Source organism: Planococcus citri, chromosome 2 (assembly GCF_950023065.1).
Source record: "Planococcus citri chromosome 2, ihPlaCitr1.1, whole genome shotgun sequence".
NCBI classification, from domain to species: Eukaryota; Metazoa; Arthropoda; class Insecta; order Hemiptera; family Pseudococcidae; genus Planococcus; species Planococcus citri.
This window is the reverse complement of record NC_088678.1, coordinates 66,377,664-66,396,867: the sequence shown is the minus strand read 5'-3', so window position 1 is coordinate 66,396,867 and position 19,204 is coordinate 66,377,664. Positions and strand designations below refer to the sequence as shown.

Below are 19,204 nucleotides of genomic sequence, written 5' to 3'. Positions count from 1 at the left end.
GGCCCTTTTTTCGCTATTATGAGCAAGGGGAGGTGGGGGGGGGGGGGATTTTTTGCCTCCGACATTTTTTTTAATGGTACCCAACTATGTTTCATCAAAATTTCAGAAATCCGAGGACAGGGACATTTCACCTATTTTACCCAGGAATACCCTTTCAGCTATCTTGATGTAAGCACAAATACTTCTGCGCATGTAGTTTTACGATCATGCGGTGTAAATGAATTTTCAATTACACAATTCTGAGGTAAAATTTCACGCTGAACAACTTGGTTCTCTTAGATTTCCGCCGTTTGTCCATATTTTTGGAGAAAAACGCAAAAAACGTGGTTTTTTGAGAGTTTTTTGAGCTTTTGACCTTGACCCACCACTCCAAATGGCCGGGTGATGACTTCTATAGAAAGTAGACCTAAAGATACATATTTGACGAAAAAATCGTTTTGGTATGTTTTTTCGTTCCGGAGTAATGTCGATTTACAGTTTTCTTTTGTCCCCCCTTCTCTCCCCGTGTGATGAAAAATTCTGAAAAAGTTCAGGGAGGTACGCCCATGTATCTTCTAACTATATTCGTTTACAGAATCAATTTATCTTAATTACGCGCTGATACAGAATTTTTCCCCTGAAAAACGCGTTTTTTGGCCCCCCTGGCTGAGGGGGGTGGGGTGGGGAGCGGGCTATGGGCCCAAAATTATTTTCTGGGGGTACTAAACATACCCTGTGAGTTTCATCGAAATCTGAGGTTAAGGGCATTTTGCCTATCTTATCGGGGGGTACCCTTTTCATTCTCATCATGAGAAAAAAAATTCGTTGATTAATTCAGAAATATCTAACGAATGTATCAATTTTTTTTTTTGAGAATGATTGAATTTAAATTGAAATCAAAATTGACATTTTGAAATTTGCGATTAATTATTGAGTTTTTGTTGTCTGACAAAGGAAGCATCTCAATCAAAGGAGCATCCCAAAAAATATACCACCTGCAAAAATTTCAGCTGCTAAAAGTCATTTTTAGATTTTTTGGAAATTTTTTGAAAATTTATAATTTGATCAAAAAGATCTGAAAGTTTGAAATTTGGTTTGTAGGTACCTATTTTTGATTTCCTGAGTCGATTGTGATGGTTTCAAACCGTTTCGGAGCCTCCAGCGTGTTTTCAGATTCTCCAGTTTTTGAAAAAAATGCTTTTTAAGTAGCATGAAAATTAAATTTAGCAACTATAAACTTGGATTTACCAACTTCGTGACTCATTCGATCGATTTTGGCATGTGTGTTTTCAAAATCTTTTCAAACCATCTCAAATCCAAAATTTTTTCCATGCATTATTTTTGAAAAAAAAAATGGAAATGATATGGAAAGTGAAAAAAAAAATACAACATCAGTGAGCCTGGGTTCCTAAATGTGAAGTGCCCAGGGAGGAAATCTCTCCATCTTCCTCAGTCGTTTCCACCCCTACACCTTCACTCCCGCCTAAAAATTTTGAAGGCATGATGTTGTAAAATTGCCAAACAAATTTACTCTATGCAAAATGTAGGATAGTAAAAAATTTATTTTAATACCACTACCGTCCTATTTCGATTTTTCAGATAATACTTATCTGTTCTATGTATACAAGTTGTCAATTTTTTCAATTCATAAGTACAAATAAATACCTACGTACTTGATGATAATTTCTATCTTTCTGATTAACCACACTCCATTTGAATTCCTTAAAATAAACGGCTTTGTTTTTCCTCGTTTGCATTCATACGATACATATCTATTATCTATTTGTATTTAGATTATGTTTAATTCATCGTTTGGTAATTCGGCTTTCTTTAATTGTGTGAGAAATAATTACAAAATCAATAGATAATCACATGGTTACGTTCTTATTTCGTTAATTATTTGGCAAGGTGTCTTAACAATTTTTGATGTCCTTGACCGTGAAGTTTATTCACGTTTTTGAAAATCCAACTTTGAAATTTTTCACTCGTTTAAACAAGTTGAAATTTTTGAAAAAATATAATTATCCTGCTTTTGCCTTGCTTTTTCATATTGGCCTGTTTTTTAAGACACCTTTGATTATTATTGAGAATTTCCACAATAGACAAATAAGAGCCATTGACCTTGAAATTCTTGACGAAAAAAAATATACTAAAGGGACAGTGAGATCTTGTCGAGTGTCTGCCTCTGCATAGTGCATATTTATGAAGCAATCGAGTTTATTTTTTGATGAACTCCAGTTCGCTTTCATCAGACGTTTGGGGTTGCTTTTGAAGATTCGATGCCAAAGACCACGATTGAGCTTCACTGGATCCGTATAAAACAAATGCAATGGCGCCACATATCAGAAGACCAGCTGTCAAAATGAAACATTGGTTCCATTCCTCTGCAGTCTATGTGAGGGATTATTTAAAAAAATTGGTGCATTATTTAATATTGATAATTTTTAAGTAGAAATTAATCGCAAATAAGGTATGTTATCTACTTGAACTTACGTGATCATATGTCAAGAAACCGACCACCATTTGATTGGCTATTTTACTCAATGAAAAGAAAGACATCACGATACTTGCTGTGATACCGGTGTGATTTGGTGTTATACTTACTGAGATTAGTCTGAAAACAAACAATTCGAGTGGTTGCTGACAAAGGAACATTTTTTAAAACTCACACTCTCTGATTTGAATGGCACGGTGCTGCATCGAAAGAGCACGTGCAAAATTAAATTTTTACGCACAATTTTGGAGAATTTTTAAAAATTTAAAACATTCAAGAAAAAAATTTTCAACAGTGATTTTTTAAAATTTGAGTTTTATGAAATATATATTTTTTTTTCGAACAAAGTGAACCATTCTGATAATTCATTCAATTCAACAACTGCAAGTTTTGGGTCATTCTGGAGCCTCCAGCGATTTTATAACGTACCCTACAAGTTTCAAATCTTTCTGGAGGGGCCAAAAATTGACCATTTATACCTTTGGTCGGTGCTTGTTGGGCAAAGGGCCCCCTCTCGACCGTTTTAGGAGATTATCGTGAAATTCCATTCGAAAGTTGAATTTTGACCAAATTGTAAATTGTTCATGGAATGAACGTAATAAAAACAGTTGAGGGGGTGCCCAATACGCATCGACCTAAGGTACTCGTATATCGTGTTAAAGTTCATTTTGGTCCTTCCAGAGCGATTTGAAAGGTCTGAGAGAAAATTGAAAAATCACTGGAGGCTTCAAAATGGCTCAAAACTACCGTTTGTTGATGAGTGGGAATTGAATTGAAGAAATCATTCACTAAATGGTTTACTTTGCTAAAAAAAAAAAAAATCATTTTCATGAAGAAGCCTGAAAATCGAACCTGAACAGCTTTTCTAAATTTTTGGACGTTTTTTTGAAAATTCACCAAAAATCCAAAAACGAACTTGAGCTCCTGAAATTTTGGTTCCAAGGGTTTTAAAACATGCTCTTTCGATCCGGCCTGGTTTCGTTAAAATCACATCGAGTATAAATTCGAAAAGGTTCTCTTGTGAGGAAGTACAATAAATAAATTCAATGGTACTATACTTATTACCTTAGAATCAGGAAACCAAAAGGCAGGAATGCTCGAATGAGAACGAACAAGATCATAATTGTGGTCAAATTACTGACAAATGTTAAAGCTACGAATAGAAACATTTGACTTGCGTACGAAACTCCGATTAAGATTTTATGCATCTGTGAAAATTGAAAATTTTTCTCAAATTTTTATGTGCTAATAATGATTTTTTTTAAAAAAGAAATTTGTTCATTTTACTCGAGTCAACGAAATGCTACTGTTGTTTTTCCAATAATCCATTATTGTACCAGCAGCTAAAGATATAAAAATCCCCAAAATACTTGGAATGGAAGAGATGATGGCTACTTCTTTGGTTTCTTTATTTGTCAAGTCTGAAATTATAGCATGAGATGGGATTCATATCGATATTGAATCAATCAACAGTGTTATCATCTTATTGCGTCTGTCAGAGTCACTAACCTTTTATAAGCAAAGGTAATCCAGCCAGCAACATCATGACTACCCAGCCATTAACAAAATATCCTGTGCAGAGTGCCCAAATTGGGGGAGATGAAAGGATTGTTCTGTAAGGACGAGTGATGTCCTTGAAGAAGAATAAAATAATATTGAGATAATTTGTTTGCTTCATGGTGTAATTTTATGGAGAGTGATGTTACCTTTTTTGGGCACACAGTGTCGGTTTCCTTCAAAATATATGCCAGTTCTTTTTTTGAGATCCACTTATCCTCAGAAGGCTGATTTCGTATCAAGATCAAGCAAAGTAACGACATGATCACGCAAATACCACCTGAAATATTATTAGGGTAGGCAAATAGGCTAACTGAGAAGAACGAAGAACCATGATTTGTTTGCAAAATAACAGAAGTATGGAATAATTCTTACCTAGGAGATAAAACACTGCAGCCCATCCTAACTCAGATATTATGAGTCCACATATGGGATATGCGATTGCAATACCAACGTATACTCCATTTACACTGACGGATATCAAGGTTCCTCTTTCACATTTTGGTATCCATCGTGAACATGCTTCCAAAGCACTTGCGTTGTAAAAGCTCTGTTAATGAATTCGAATTTGCATCCATTATTGAATTTTTTCATATTTGCATAATATTATCAGTTTGAATGTATGTACTTTAGGGTATTCTTACATCGAATGCTCCAATTAGAAAACGACAAGCTAGAAATGCAAAAAAATCATATCGCAGACTGATTGGTTGAAGTAACGTTGTTATTCCAGCAGCCATCATAGAAAGACCCCACGTTGTCGCCCCTCCTAGCTTCGATATCAAAGGTCCACTCAGAAATGATAACAGTCTTCCGTATGCAGAAACGCTCAGCACCACTCCCCTTCTTGCGGGATCCCAGGGAAATTCTGGTGGCTGAAAAACAAATCAGATTGTGGGATATTCTTTAGTGAAAGTGAAGGTACCTATCAATGATTCGAGTGGGGCTTACTTGCGTTTCGTTGAGATCTCCATTCTTGATTTGTTTGGGTGATGTCATTTCGATGATATTGATATTGATATTGTGTTCTATCAGAATCATACTTATATTGGAGAAAAACAATAAAATTGTGATGAAAAATCGTTTCGAGAACAATAATGAGGGCTTAGGTGTGCTCGTTTGTGATGGTGGCCTGTTGAGAAAAGGTTAGGTAAAAATTAGATATTTGCATTACTTTTTCAAAATATGCGTTTGAGTTATCAATACAAGTATTGAATAACATAATACCTACATTTTTTCATCCTTCTGATTGTCCAGAAGTTTATTGGATGTATCTTGATTGTCTGCTGTGTTATTCATGTTGAATATTTTTATTTTTGGCTTAATACGAGTAAATAGCACACCACACAGCACCTTCACTTTGATTATACTGTTTATCTAATTCGCGGTGCAATTTGAAATATTACTGATATCATCGTGAGAATAGATCAAAGTAGGAGTTAGTTAAATTACGTTTTTTAAAATTTTTATGTGGAAATGTTAATCTGAGAGATAAATAATTGTTATCAATGTTTACTTTTCGCCTGAGAAATTAAACGTTGGTGATTTGCGAGCATAATTTCAATGTAGTATTCATGAAATAGGTGATAGAGTTGCTTCTTTCGTGTGTTTAGTAAAAAAAAAAATTGTGTTGGGTTTCACATAATTTTAAAGAGATTGGCTTGGAACTTATTATGGAGGTTGAAGTACATGAGGGCAATGACCTCCATTTTTAAATTTTTTTTACCTTGATGGTGTCCTTGAATCGGTTTTGAAAATTTCAAACGACATTATAAAGTGTCTAAAATTCAGAAAAACATTCTCTTAATTTATATAGTGACGCTGAAGTCGTCAAAAATTACACCCTTTGCTCAAATTCTCTATTTCCTGGGTCTGCATCATCATAAAATTCCTGCAATTTACCTACCTAAATATGAAATCTCCTGAAAATGATTGATACAAAAAAAACGAATCCATTCATTATATATTTTTTATATGTAGAATCATAATCCGGTTTTTCTCTGTATCTACAACGAATAAGATAAAAGACTGGTGGATACTGAAGAAAAAATAAATGGAATTTCGGTATGATTTCTGGCAGAATATTTTATCTAGATCCGCTTTTGATGAAAAAATTCATTGCTTCCGTGATATTGTTGATGCTAGGTGAAGACTGCTCATCAGTTCATCCAAAAACCACATAAATTAGTCGAAGTTGTTGGTTAGTGATTCTACTTCGTCTTTATTCAGTGGTTTCGATTTATTTTCGAAATTGGGCGATAATGACCACGATTGAGGTTCACTGGATCCGTACAAAGTGAACAGAATCGTTCCAAGTAATAAAATCCCAGCTGTCAGCAGAAAATAGTTATCCCATTCGTTCATTGCCTGGAAAACCAAAATCCAAATTAGGTATTGTCTTGACTCAAAAAACTAACTAGGGAGGTATATTTTCACTATAGTAATGCAATTTTTGAACCAGACAAAGCTAAACTGGAAGAACATACCTACAAAAATACATCAAAGCCAAAATTTTCGATGCTGTAGTGCATTTTTTGATTTTTGGTGAATTTTTGAAAATTACAGGGCTAGATATTTTCTTGAAAAATCAAAAATTTTTGAAGATTGAAGGCTTCAGAACGGCTAGAAAGTTCCTCAAATCGACTGTAGGCATTTGAAAATTTTTTACATTCAATAATCGGTTGGTGGCTCCAAAACTACTCAAAACGGTTCGAAACCAGTAGCGATCAATTCGAAGAGTCAAAAATAGGGCAGATACTAAATTTCAGCTTTCTAGATCAATGTGGTAAAATTTTGATTTTTTTCACATTTTTTGTACTTAGTTATCTACTAATTTTTTTTTTCAAAATTTCACCAAAAATCAAAAAATGCACTTGAGCATTCAAGTTTTGGCTTATGATGCATTTTTGCCTGCCCTTTTGATCCATGTATTTTAATTGGGGTATTGATTACTCTTGTAACTCTATATGATATCTCTGTGCTGACATAGAAAGCTTACGTGATTAGGAGTCATAAAACCTAACACTGTTTGGGCTGCTATTGGACTCATTGAGTTCCAGAATGACATATAACCCGAAATGAGACCAGTATGATTCGGTACCATATTGGTGAGGATCAATCTGAAAAAATAATGAAGCATTATCTACTACACAGTACATAAATCAGTCATTTCATGTGCTACGAGATTGAGGAATCAGATCTTGTGTTTGACCTACTGTAGAACTAAAAAGATGTAAGGAAGGAATAACCCAATCAGGACGAAAATGACCATCGTCGTTATGAGATCTCGAACAAATGTCAGACTAACAAATAGAATCAGCTCACTGGTTAATGCTATTCCTATCATTATCTTATGCATCTGTTAAAAAAAGAATTCTGTACAATATGTAAGTGTACATTATGTGGTTCCTGGTTTTGATTTAAATAATTTTATTTACCCTGGTTTGGGTGATATTGCTGTGATTTTTCCAGTAATCCATCAATGGTCCACTTACCGTAGATACCAGAATACCGAGAAAATTAGGCAGCGAAGAAATAAATGCTACTTCTTTGGTATTTCTTCCCGTGGAATCTGCAATTTTGATTACATTAATTTTTATTCTATCGATCAAATCCGCATGTTTCAAGTCATAACATTATTGTGATTAATACTTCACCTTTTATGAACAAAGGCAAGCTGGTCACCACGGTGCTACTGGTCCAGCTCAAAAGAATATTCATTATGCAAAACATCCGAACTGGCGTGGATCTTAGTATATGTTTGTGTGGATGAGCTTTAACCTATGTATATAAGGAGTAAAAGTACTTTCTGTAGTGTGTCTTGCTGATTGATCTTTGTTAGCAAGTAGTCCGGCACGAACAAGAAATAAAAATCAAAAGTTTACCAAATTGACCTGGAAAGCTGAAATTCAGGATATACGCTATTTTTGACCGGCCCAATCTACTGGGAACCGTTGGAAACCGTTTTGAGCAGTTCTGGAGCTTCCAGCAGATTATGAAACTTGAAATTCTCCTAAAATGTCTTCAAATGGAGTTGGAAATCCGAAATTTACGCTGTACTCCAACTTGAACACTTTGTCAAGTCGACTGCTGGTGGGCTTGAATCATTTTGGAGCCTCCGGAAACTTTTTGAAAATTATTGGAGCCTCCAGTAAATTTTTGAAATTTGAAATTTCCACAGAATTTTATCAAACGGAGTTATGAAGCCGAAATTCACACTGCAAGCTAATTTCACAATGCTATGAAGTCGACTGCAGGTGGATTTCAAGTCGTTTTGGAGCCTCCAGTGACTTTTTGGAAACTGGCGGAGTCTCTCAGCAGATTTTTGAAACTTTTTGGCATTTTTCAAAAAGCAGAATTTTTTCAAAAATTCACTTTTGTAGAAATTTCAAGTTTCAGAAATCTACTGGAGCCTCCAAGAATTTTCAAAAAGTTACCGGAGGTTCCAAAATGACTTAAACCCACTAGCAGTCGACTTGATAACATGTTTAAGTTGCCAGTTGGAGTGCAGCGTGAATTTCGGATTTCCAACTCAGTTTGATGAAATGTAGAAATTTCACGTATAACAAATCTGCTGGAGCCGCTGGAAGCTCCAGAACTGCTCAAAACAGGTTTGGAACCAGTTCCAATCGATTTGGCAGGTCAGAAATAGCATACATCCAAAATTTCAGCTTTCTAGAACAATTCGGTAAATTTTTTTTTCACTTTTTATTTGGCCTAAATTTGAATATTGAAAATTCTTCCAAAATCTAGAAAATGCTCTTTTGAGCTTGAAGTTTTAGCTTGTGACAAATTTTTTTATGCTCTTTCAATCTACTCGTAGCTTTGTGCAGTTCAAAAAATGTTAGAAAACAAAGTACGTGATTTTGGTTGACCAATAAAAATGTTCGCCATTTTGTTGGTAGGTAAGGCCAATTTTTTTTTGGCAAGTTTGCTGTAAGTAAACTGTTCCTTAGGATGTGTTCATCTTGAAGAAAAAAGTTGTCTCAGAGGATCGGTGCGAGGGGGAAGTGCAATTATTTCTAATGTCATATGCCAGACTAAAAAGAATGCGACTTTCATCAATTTTAATTACTTTTTCTGTCCTACTTGTGTCAATATCATTGAGAATGAATGTAAGTTCTTTCTTAGATATCCATTTGTCTTCAGATGGATGATTGCTGACCAGCAATAGACAAAGTATTGAAATCAATGATCCGACAATACCTGTAATTATCGTTAATAAAGCCAATCAGTGATGAATGGTTTTTTAAAGCAAGTGTTTTTAAAATGGATGATTAGTACAACCTGTAATGTAAAAAACCATGGGCCATCCCCATTCAGATATTATAATTCCGCAAATAAGATGGACCGTTGCTGTTGCAATGTGAAAACCATTGAAGCAAATTGACATTAGAGTTCCTCTTTCACTTTTTGGCATCCAATGAGAACACGCCTCAGTAAAGCCGGAATAGGCAAAGCCCTTTAAATCCACCAGGTAAAATTATAAGTGAACGATGTATTCATCATCAATTACCAATATTACAAGCACTTACTGTGAACACTCCGGTTAAAAAACGACAGAACAAAAATAAATAAAAGCTGTAACTCAAAGTGATTGGTTGAAGAAATGTTGTGATACTAGAGATGGTCATCGATCCAGCCATGCTCATCCATCCTCCAAACTTTGATATGATAAATCCGCTCAAAAACGATAATAGATTACCGTAGAAGTAGATGCTCAGAGCTAATCCAGTGTCTATGGAATCCCATTGAAATTCTGCATGCTGAACAAAATTTGCACATTATTAATGGAAGTACGAGCATCATTTTTTTGTGATACTGAACAGTACAGAATTCAGATCCTATACTCGTACGTACCTGTGTCGTAGTAAGATTTTCATTCACGAAGGTTGATTTTGAGGATGTCATCTCGATAACTGCGATATTCACGTTGTATTTCACGAAGACCATGTTTGCATTTGATAAGAATAGTAATATAGTTACCAAAAATCTTTTGGAAACGATTAAGGAAGGCTTTTCCATACCTATTTGAAATTTTACCACCGATTTTTGCCTGAAAAAAGATGATAGGTAGTTGAAAGAAAAACTTGAAAGTTGAGGAGTCAGAGTGCTGATCCTTAATGAATTTTTTACTTACAATTTTTCATCATCTTGAGCTTTCGGGAGCAAAATAGATGCTACTTCTTTAATGGCTGCCATAATGTTTATGATGGGAATTTGATTAGGTATACGTCATTTAATACCAAGTTGTACTCGTATGTCGAGTTTCACGCTGTTCTACAATTTGAAATTATATTACATAAATATGAATATTATAAGTATATGTTGTAATTTCTTTGAATAATGATTATAAATAAGTAAGGCATAGTGTGTTGAATATCGAGTTAATATTACCTTTTTTCCTTCATTGTGACGAAAGTTCAAATTACTGCTCGAGTGCTCGTTAATTTTCTTGTGGATTGGAGACAAGAAGAAATGAATTAGACGAAACGCGATATTAAATTTAGATGGATGTGTATTGCCTGGTACTGTGAGCCTACCGTTTTCCGTGATGAGTTATTTATGAAAGCAGGCACTATCATTTATCTCGAACAGTACAAATAACAACGTCTAAGTTCGTAGTAAACATATTAATTGTGATTCTAATACGATGCATCGTAAAATTCTAATGTTCCAACAGGCAACAGTAACGTCATGACGTTGTTGAAATTATTTTTCGAGAATTTTGATTTATATTTATTTCGGTGAATAAAAAACAAAAAATTTGCCGGTCAAAATGCGGATTGAATTTTTGAGACCCTTTCAGAGTTCTCGAATATGATATCGTCTTTTATTCAATTCAACTAAAATTTTCAATTTTTTTTGATTTTGTTCCCTGTACATTACGAATTATTTCAAGTTTTCAAAAGTCAGTGTCACACGGATCAGAGTATCGAAATTGGGATTTTGAAATCCGAGCCTCGAAATATTGGTGTCCAGAAATCAGGTAGACTTGAAATCGGAGTATTGAAATCGAGGCTTCGAAATCGTGGTTTTCCAATCAGGGACTAGAAGTCGGGATTTGAATTAGGAGCTCGAAACGAACACTTGAAATCAGAGTCTCCGAACCGTGGTCTTTAAATCGAGGCTTTGAAGAAAGTAATTTCTTGGAGAAAAATTGTCATTAATACTCGTAGAAAAATGTTTCACATGCATTGAAAAAAAATTATTATTTATGCTTAGTTGGCTAAATTATTGGGAAGGGGAGAGAGAAGAGGCTGAAACGAAGCCTTGGAATCTTGGGCTCAAAATTGGGGTCTTGAAATAGGGGCCTCAAAAATCGGAGTCTCGGAAATTTTTAAAAAAGGATCGTCATTTTTACAAAAAAAAATTCATGACTCAAAGAAAATTGAAAAGAAAAATTATTTTTTGAGTTGGAAGCTACTATTTTGAGTCGAAGCTTCGAAATCAGGGTGTTAAAATAGAGGTCTCAAAATCGGAGCCCTAGACATTTTTTGAAATAGATGAAAAAAGTTTTATAACTTGAAGATAACTGAAAAGAAAAACTATTTTTTAAATTGGAAGCTAATTTGAGTCGAAGCCTTGAAACTGGGGTCTTGAAATAGAGGACTCAAAAATTGGAGTCTCAAAAATTTTTTGAAAATGGATTGTCATTTTTACGAACAAAATCTTATAACTCAAAGAAAAAATTGTAAAAACACCTATTTTTTGAGTTGGAAGCTAATTTGAGTCGAAGCCTTGAAATAGAGGCCTCAAAAATCGGAGTCTCAGAAATTTTTTGAGAAGGATTGTCATTTTTACAAAAACAATTTTATAACTCGAAGAAAATTAAGAAGAAAAATTATTTTTTGAGTTGGAAGCTAATTTGAGTCGAACCTTGAAATCGGAGTCTTGAAATAGGAGCCTCAAAATCAGAGTCTTAGAGAAGATAGTACTATTTTTGAAAAAGTCGTCGTTTTGAGAAAACATTTTCACATTCCTATCTCTCTCAGAAAATTATTCTACCTACCAAATTTTTTTCGAAAGGTCTATTTTTTGTTTGCTTCAATTTTCATGTCTTGGAATCCTAGCTTTGGAACTAATGCCTTGAAATTACGGGGTTTTGGATTGAAGATTTAGGAAGGTCTCGAAATCAGAGTCTTAAAATCGGGGTCTGTTTCACATTTTCACAGAAAAACGTGCAATATTCTTCGAAATTTTGATTTTTTTTGCATTCTCAAGATGGGTATTTAGCAAGTTTGGAAAATAAATACCAACATACAAATCAATACTTTACTGAACGTGAGTTATGCTTCGTTGAAATTATATGTATATATTTTTCGATTCTGCTGTGGGCTGTGGGCTGTGCGGCTTCATCGAGGACATTTCTTATGGGCACTTTTTCACTAACACAGTTGAATTATTAAAAAAATTATCACTGCATGCCACTATAATACTGTCATGTTAGAATAAATAGGTTTGTTAAAGACGAAAAAAATATGACGATACCAAAATAACCAACCGAATGAACAGTTTATTTACGAGTAGCTATCAACATCATTACACAACATAGACATACCTTTAAGCAGTTTTTAGGTTTGGTAAACACATATTTCTCTTCCTGATAAATATTCATCGGGTGTTATGAAACAGTATAAATGCAATTTTACATTCGTGCAACGTGAAGAGGGAATATTTGTGTCGGCTGCTATCGGTCAATAACTCGAGTCTAGAACAGCTTGTAATTAATGAAGGGCCAGTTTTTCAATTGCTAGATAATCAACAGTAGTGGACATGAATTTCCGATTATGGTGCTAAATTGCCAATCAGGATCGTCAGTTAGCTGCTGATTGAAAAACGGGTCCTAATCGATAATTTATTCGTTTGTGAGTATATTGAATTGAAGTTACTGGTTCAGAGGTTCTCCTTCTACTCGTATTTACGTTTTCATTGGACAAGTTTGATTTTTTTCCTTCAAAATTGGGTGACATTGACCATGATTGAGGTTCGCTAGACCCGTACAATGTGAATAGAATTGTGCCAAGCAATAGAATTCCAGCCGTTAGTAGAAAATAGTTATTCCATTCGTCTATTTTCTGAAAGATTTAGTAAAATGAGGTAAAATGACTGAGTATGTTAGCCCTGTGCTAGAAAATATGCAATCTGTCCCGAGAAGCTTACATGTTTGCTGGTCATAAAACTTGCTACCGTTTGTGATGCAATCGGACCTAATGCGAACCAGAATGATGTATAACCCGCAACAAGACCAGTATAGTTTGGTGCTATATTAATTGAGATTAGTCTGTAAAATACCGAGAACATGTAGATAAGAAAATAAGTATATCTTATATCTACTCTCATATGTACATAGGTGTTAATATGATACAGGAATCACCAAATGAATGGTTTGCTTCTGAACTTACTGCATAACGATTAAAATGTATGGCAAGAATAATCGAATCGCAACGAAAATTATGATTGTCATTATCAGGTCTTGAATGAATGTCTGAGTCATAAATAAAAACATCTGACTGATGAATGCTGTACCTAATATTATTTTGTGCATCTGCGAAGACAGGATTTAAAAATAGAATAAAAATAATTATGGTTTTGACTTTTGAAGTCGTATAGGTATTTATATTCAATCGTTTTACCCGAGTTAAGGCTATACTGCTGTTATTTTTCCAGTAATCCATCAGTGGACCACCCAATGCAGATGCCAAAATACCAAGAGCGCCAGGAACCGAAGAAAGGATCGCCACTTCTTCAGTACTTTTCCCTGTACAGTCTGTGATCGATGAAATTCGTTTAATTAATTGACCAATTTCATATTTCAAGAATTGATATGGTGAAGATGTAGGTAACCTTTAATAAACAAGGCTAGGCTAGACAACACTGTAGTAACAACCCATCCACAAAGAAAGTTCACCATGAAGAGCATCCAAATTGGGACAAATGTTAGTATACGTTTGTAAGTTGAATAAGTCGTGACCTAATGAAACAATATTGACTGTATAATTTAAATATTTTGTTTTACTCAACTGCCACGAGCAAATTTAATTAGGTACCTATACTTACTTTTTTTGTATTTGTTGTGTTACTTTCTTGAAGGATAAATGAAAGTTCCTTTTTGGAAATCCATTTGTCTTCCGATGGATGATTTCGGATCAGAATAAGGCAAAGCAATGAAAACAGCGAGCTTGTTAAACCTATAGACGTTGTTCAAGATGAAAGCCAGTTGAGATTTTTTGGAAGAATCTCAGGAGAAAAAATCAGATCTGATCTCATCAGATCAAGAAAGTGGCCTTGTAGAGGGATGAATGAAGTGGCGTTGAATAGGGATAAATAAGGGCTTTCAAAAGCGACCTTGAAAATTTTAGGCTCATGCACAGGGTGTCCACAAATTGAAAAACTGGTTTGGTCAAAAAATTAAATCTGGTTTTGATTGCTGCAATGTATCTATTCTACACACTAAGGCGACAAAAACGTGATATGAATTTTTTGAAACCGGTTCATTAATTTGCAACCAGTTGACAAAAAATATGTAAAAATTGTAGATAGAGAAAAAAGCTTGGAACAAAAGTTGTAGAGCGTGAAAAATTACACAATTCTGTTTTATCACATTTTGAAACCAGTTCATTGATTCGCATTTAGCAACCAGTTTTTGACAATCACCTAAAAGGTGGAGATTGCAACCAGTTATCAAAAAATACCGGTAAATTGGAGATCGAGAAAAAAACTTGAAAAATATGTGAGACGTGAAAAAATATGTACACAATTCTGTTTATTCACATTTTGAAACCGGTTCACTGGTTTGCATTTCGCAACCAGTTTTTGACAATCACCTAAAAGTTGGAGATGAAGAAAAAAGCTTGGAACAAAAGTTGTGGAGCTTGAAAAATTGAAGCATTTTCGCCGATCGTATTTTTAAACCGGTTCATTAATTTGCAACCAGTTATCAAAAAATACCTGAAAATTGGAGATCGAGAAAAAAACTCGAAAAATATGTGAGGCGTGAAAAAATACACAATTCATCTGTTTAACCACATTTTGAAACCGGTTCACCGGTTTGCATTTCGCAACCAGTTTTTGACAATCACCTAAAAGTTGGAGATAAAGAAAAAAGATTGGAACAAAAGTTGTGGAGCTTGAAAAATTGAACCATATTCGCCGATCGGATTTTTAAACCGGTTCAGTGATTTGCAACCAGTTATCAAAAAATACCTGAAAATTGGAGATTGAGAAAAAAACTCGAAAAATATGTGAGGCGTGAAAAAATACACAATTCTGTTCAATCACATTTTGAAACCGGTTCATTGGTTTGCATTTAGCAACCAGTTTCCAACAATCATCCTACAGATTGAGGGTAGAGAAAAAAACTTGTAACGAAAGTTGTAGAGCGTGAAAAATTGAACCATTTTTGCTGATCGAATTTTGAAAATGACCAACTAACCTGCAACCAGTTAACTTTTGATGGCTTGCTGCGATTTAATGAACCGGTTTCAAAATCTGATCAGCAAAAATGGTTCAATAATGTGATTACAAAGAATTGTTATTTTTTACACTCTACAACTTTTGTTGCACGCTTTTTTTACTATCTACAATTTTTGGGTAATTTTTGATGACTGGCTGCGAATTAATGAACCGGTTTCAAAATTCAATCAGCAAAACTGGTTCAATTTTTCGCGCTCTACAATTTTTGCTTCAAGCTTTTTTCTCTTTCTTCAATTTGTAGGTGATTGTCAAAAACTGGCTGCTAAATACAAATCAATGAACCGGTTTCAAAATCTGATTGAATTGAGTTGAGTAATTTTTCATGCCTCATAACTTTTGTTTCAAGCTTTTTTCTCTATTTATACCTATTCATTTTTTGGGTATTTTTGTTAACTGGTTGCAAATGAATGAACCAGTTTCAAAAAATTAATATCACGTTTTTGTCGTCTTGATGAGCAGAATACATTGCACCAATAAAAACTAGTTAAAATTTTTTGACTAAACCGGTTTTTCAATTTGTGGACACCCTGTGCATGGGCCTAAATTTTCAAGGTTGCTTTTAAAAGCCTTTATTTTTCCCTTCTCAACGCAGCTTCATTTATCTCTCTAGCTCTTTCCACTCAGAAATAAAAGCCACCGGGCACTACTTTTGTGTCATACTGTATACTAGTAGCCCACCTACATTTCTAGAGAGTTTTTTCTATGTACTTCCCATTTCAAAACACATTACTACCTGTAAAGTAGAACACCATAGGCCATCCCGATACCGATATCAGAAGTCCGCAAAGTGGATATATAGCTGCTGTTCCAACGTATAAACCATTTAAATAGATCGACGTCAGAGTTCCTCTTTCACTTTTTGGCATCCAGTGAGAACATGCCTCAGTAAGACCGGCGCCGGCGAAACCCTGTTGTAGGAGTAATTTCATTCGTTCTATGGGTAATTGTAATTGAACTCTTATTACGTATTAATATTGCACCCGAAGCGCACTTACTTCTAAAATTCCAGTCAGGAAACGGCAGAATAAAAACGCATAGAAATTATAACGCAATACGATTGGTAGAAGAAATGTCAAGATACCAGAGATGATCATCGATATCGCAGCCATTTTCGATCCTCCGACTTTGGATATAACGAATCCGCTCAGAAACGATAGTAAATTACCGTAGAAAAGAATGCTCAAAACTAATCCAGTTGTTTTAGTATCCCATGGAAATTCCGCCGGCTGAATAAAAATGATGCATTACTGATAGCATTGCCATCCTAGTACGAGCAGGTACGTAGAACTCATTCCAACCTGTGTCACATTAAGATTTCCATCAATGACGTACGTTTTTGAGGATGTCATTTCGATAACAGCAACATTGACATTGAATCTCATGAAGACTAGGTTTGCATTCGATAGAGAAAATAGTAGGGTTATTAAAAGTCTTTTTGAGGGAAATAGGGATGGCTTTTCTTCTTGCATTTCAAATCTACAACCATAGGGTTGATTTATAAAGAGTAAAAAAGAGAAACTTTTCAGCATTGGGTTCAAACTTTTTCAAGATGATACTTACCGTTTTTCGTCATCTTGATCTTCCTGAAGCGAAATACGAGTAAATGCGTTCTGATTACTGATGGTCGTTGCCGTTTTCATGATGAGGATTCGATTACACAAGTTATTAACACCGCATACCTAATTCGATCTGACTGAGTATTTTATCATTCGCGTGTTGAAAAAGTATGAAATTCTAATCTATTTAGATTGGGTTTTTGTGCATGGTCTAATATTGTAATTAGGTATTAATCAGAAAGATAAGTATTATCTCTCTATGTGCAGTTTGTTGATAAGTCATACAAAAAAGAAATATATTGTGGGGAATTCACAGGTACCTATGTTTGAGAATGACTTAGCAGATGATGAGATTATAATACATAATTCCGACCTGAATCTTATGTCCAAAATTTCATACTGAAGCAGAACTGCGAGCTGTCCCGAAAAACTGAGGCTTCAAAAAAGTTTTCGATACAAAGCAATTATGAGTTTTTGAAATCGGTTTTTTAATTATGATAGTAGGGCATATGACAATAGGAATAATCGCACCCCCCCCCCCACTCCGATCCTCTGACACTACTTTTTCCTGATTCTTAGAGAGGACATCCTAAGGGATATTTTGAAGCAAACTAGCCAAGAAAAAAGTTGGCACTGCTTGAAAAATGGTTGGGACATACCCTATTTGTAACCTGAAAAATAGAATGGAAAAGGTTTCAAACTGTTTCGAGCAGTTCTGGAGCCTCCAGCAGATTTTTGAAACTTGAAGTTTCCAGAAAATTGTATCAAATGAAGTTGGAAATTCAAAATTCACGCTGCACTTCAACTTGACCCTTTATGGTTTCTCTAGGTTCCCACGTTCGGGAAACAAATTGCTTTAATGGGTGTAAAAGAGTACCCTGCCCAATTCAAATCACAAAAAAACTGAGATTTCAAAGAAAAATCGTGTTGGAAAATTAAAGTTTTGAAAAAGCTCAAATGCTTCATTTCCAACAAAACAAATGATTAAAAATTTGGAAATGTTTTTCAAAAATGATTCAACAACACGAGTAAAAACCATTAAGTAAACAAAAATACTTTTTGAAAATATTTTTAAAGAATTACCGAGAAAAAAAGCGTAATAACGGTAGTAAAAAAGGTCGTCTGGCAGTTCACAAGTTGAGCAAAAATAAAATCTTAGAAAGAAATGCCATTTGATCAAAATATGAAATAAACAAAAAAGTTTATGTCGCTAAGAGAGGATTTTTCATCAAGTCATAAAATTTTGTTGGAAATTGGACCCAAATATGACATAACATGGGGCCAAGTTGTGAGCTTTGTGGGGGGGGGGGGCTAACTGATAACAAAAACATTTTTACCTTGAAGCACGAGATGTGACATAGAGTTTTCTTTCATTTTGAAAAAAAAAAGTATTTTACCAGATGATTGAGCATAGAGAGAAATAGTGATAAAAGTGAACTAAAATAAAAATTCACTTGCGAGTTCAGTCTAGTCATTTTATTAACGCTATGGATTTTATGTTTTTTTCACTATTTTCTCTCTATGTTCGTCTTCATATTCCAGCGTTCGATTGAATGATAAAATACTTATTTTTTTTCCAAAATGAAAGAAAATTCTATGCTACATCTCGTGAATCAAAGCAGAAATGTTTTTATGACTATAGTTGCCCCCACTACATAGCTCGAAATTTCGCCAAATTTTGTGTCCTATTTCGGCCCAATTTTCGACAAGATTTCAAGACTTGATGAAAAACTCTCTCTAAGTGACATTGATTTTTCTTTTCTTCATTTTATAAACAAAGGCATTTTTGCCAACAAGATTAGATTCAGGCTGGATTTGTGAACTGCCAGATGACCTTTTTTCAATCTTGTTTTTTTAATATTTTTTCTAATTTATTTTTTATTCATTTTTTTTAAAGAGTGCTTTTGTTCAATGTTTTTGACACATGTTTTTTAATACATTAAAAAAAATCTGCATTTATATTCAATTTTTTTTGTTGGAAAATAATGTTACATTTTTTCGATTTTTTTTGGCGGAGCTGTGGGGCTTCAAATTTCTCCAAAATTTCCGAAAATGAAAAATTTTAGTTGGCAAATTGCTCCGGTTGTACGTGGTATATAATTTTGTTAAAATTAGTGTTGCCACTTTGCCACTTTCAAAAACG

The 19,204-nt window shown here is 34.4% G+C and overlaps 3 protein-coding genes across 4 annotated transcripts; all 3 read right to left on the bottom strand.

Moving 5' to 3' along the window:
• Positions 1 to 1,855: 1,855 nt before the first annotated feature.
• LOC135837207 (vesicular glutamate transporter 3-like) lies at positions 1,856 to 5,435 on the bottom strand. The gene is made up of 10 exons (XM_065352404.1): positions 5,262 to 5,435; positions 4,982 to 5,162; positions 4,675 to 4,905; positions 4,406 to 4,580; positions 4,180 to 4,310; positions 3,983 to 4,106; positions 3,761 to 3,894; positions 3,539 to 3,681; positions 2,473 to 2,593; positions 1,856 to 2,370 (listed from the first exon to the last, which is right to left on the bottom strand). Exons 1-10 carry the CDS (start codon positions 5,327 to 5,329, stop codon positions 2,197 to 2,199), a joined length of 1,482 nt encoding a protein of 493 aa, XP_065208476.1. The 5' UTR covers positions 5,330 to 5,435; the 3' UTR covers positions 1,856 to 2,196.
• A 540-nt stretch (positions 5,436 to 5,975) lies between these two features.
• On the bottom strand, positions 5,976 to 12,374 carry LOC135837205 (sialin-like). The gene is made up of 11 exons (XM_065352403.1): positions 10,427 to 12,374; positions 10,170 to 10,309; positions 9,890 to 10,085; positions 9,565 to 9,795; positions 9,317 to 9,491; positions 9,105 to 9,235; positions 7,687 to 7,810; positions 7,468 to 7,601; positions 7,246 to 7,388; positions 7,029 to 7,149; positions 5,976 to 6,397 (listed from the first exon to the last, which is right to left on the bottom strand). Exons 2-11 carry the CDS (start codon positions 10,229 to 10,231, stop codon positions 6,215 to 6,217), a joined length of 1,500 nt encoding a protein of 499 aa, XP_065208475.1. The 5' UTR covers positions 10,232 to 10,309; positions 10,427 to 12,374; the 3' UTR covers positions 5,976 to 6,214.
• Positions 12,375 to 12,525: 151 nt separating this feature from the next.
• On the bottom strand, positions 12,526 to 17,261 carry LOC135837204 (uncharacterized transporter slc-17.2-like). 2 transcript variants are annotated; one of them, XM_065352401.1, is made up of 10 exons: positions 17,066 to 17,257; positions 16,804 to 16,981; positions 16,501 to 16,731; positions 16,239 to 16,413; positions 14,090 to 14,220; positions 13,877 to 14,003; positions 13,666 to 13,799; positions 13,435 to 13,577; positions 13,193 to 13,313; positions 12,526 to 13,107 (listed from the first exon to the last, which is right to left on the bottom strand). In XM_065352401.1, the coding sequence occupies exons 1-10, from the start codon at positions 17,143 to 17,145 to the stop codon at positions 12,847 to 12,849; spliced, it is 1,581 nt and encodes a 526-aa protein (XP_065208473.1). In that variant the 5' UTR covers positions 17,146 to 17,257; the 3' UTR covers positions 12,526 to 12,846. The 2 variants fall into 2 exon arrangements, with proteins under 2 accessions (XP_065208473.1, XP_065208474.1); XM_065352402.1 differs by lacking the exons at positions 13,877 to 14,003; positions 14,090 to 14,220 and having other exon boundaries at positions 17,066 to 17,261.
• Between the last annotated feature and the right edge of the window lie 1,943 nt (positions 17,262 to 19,204).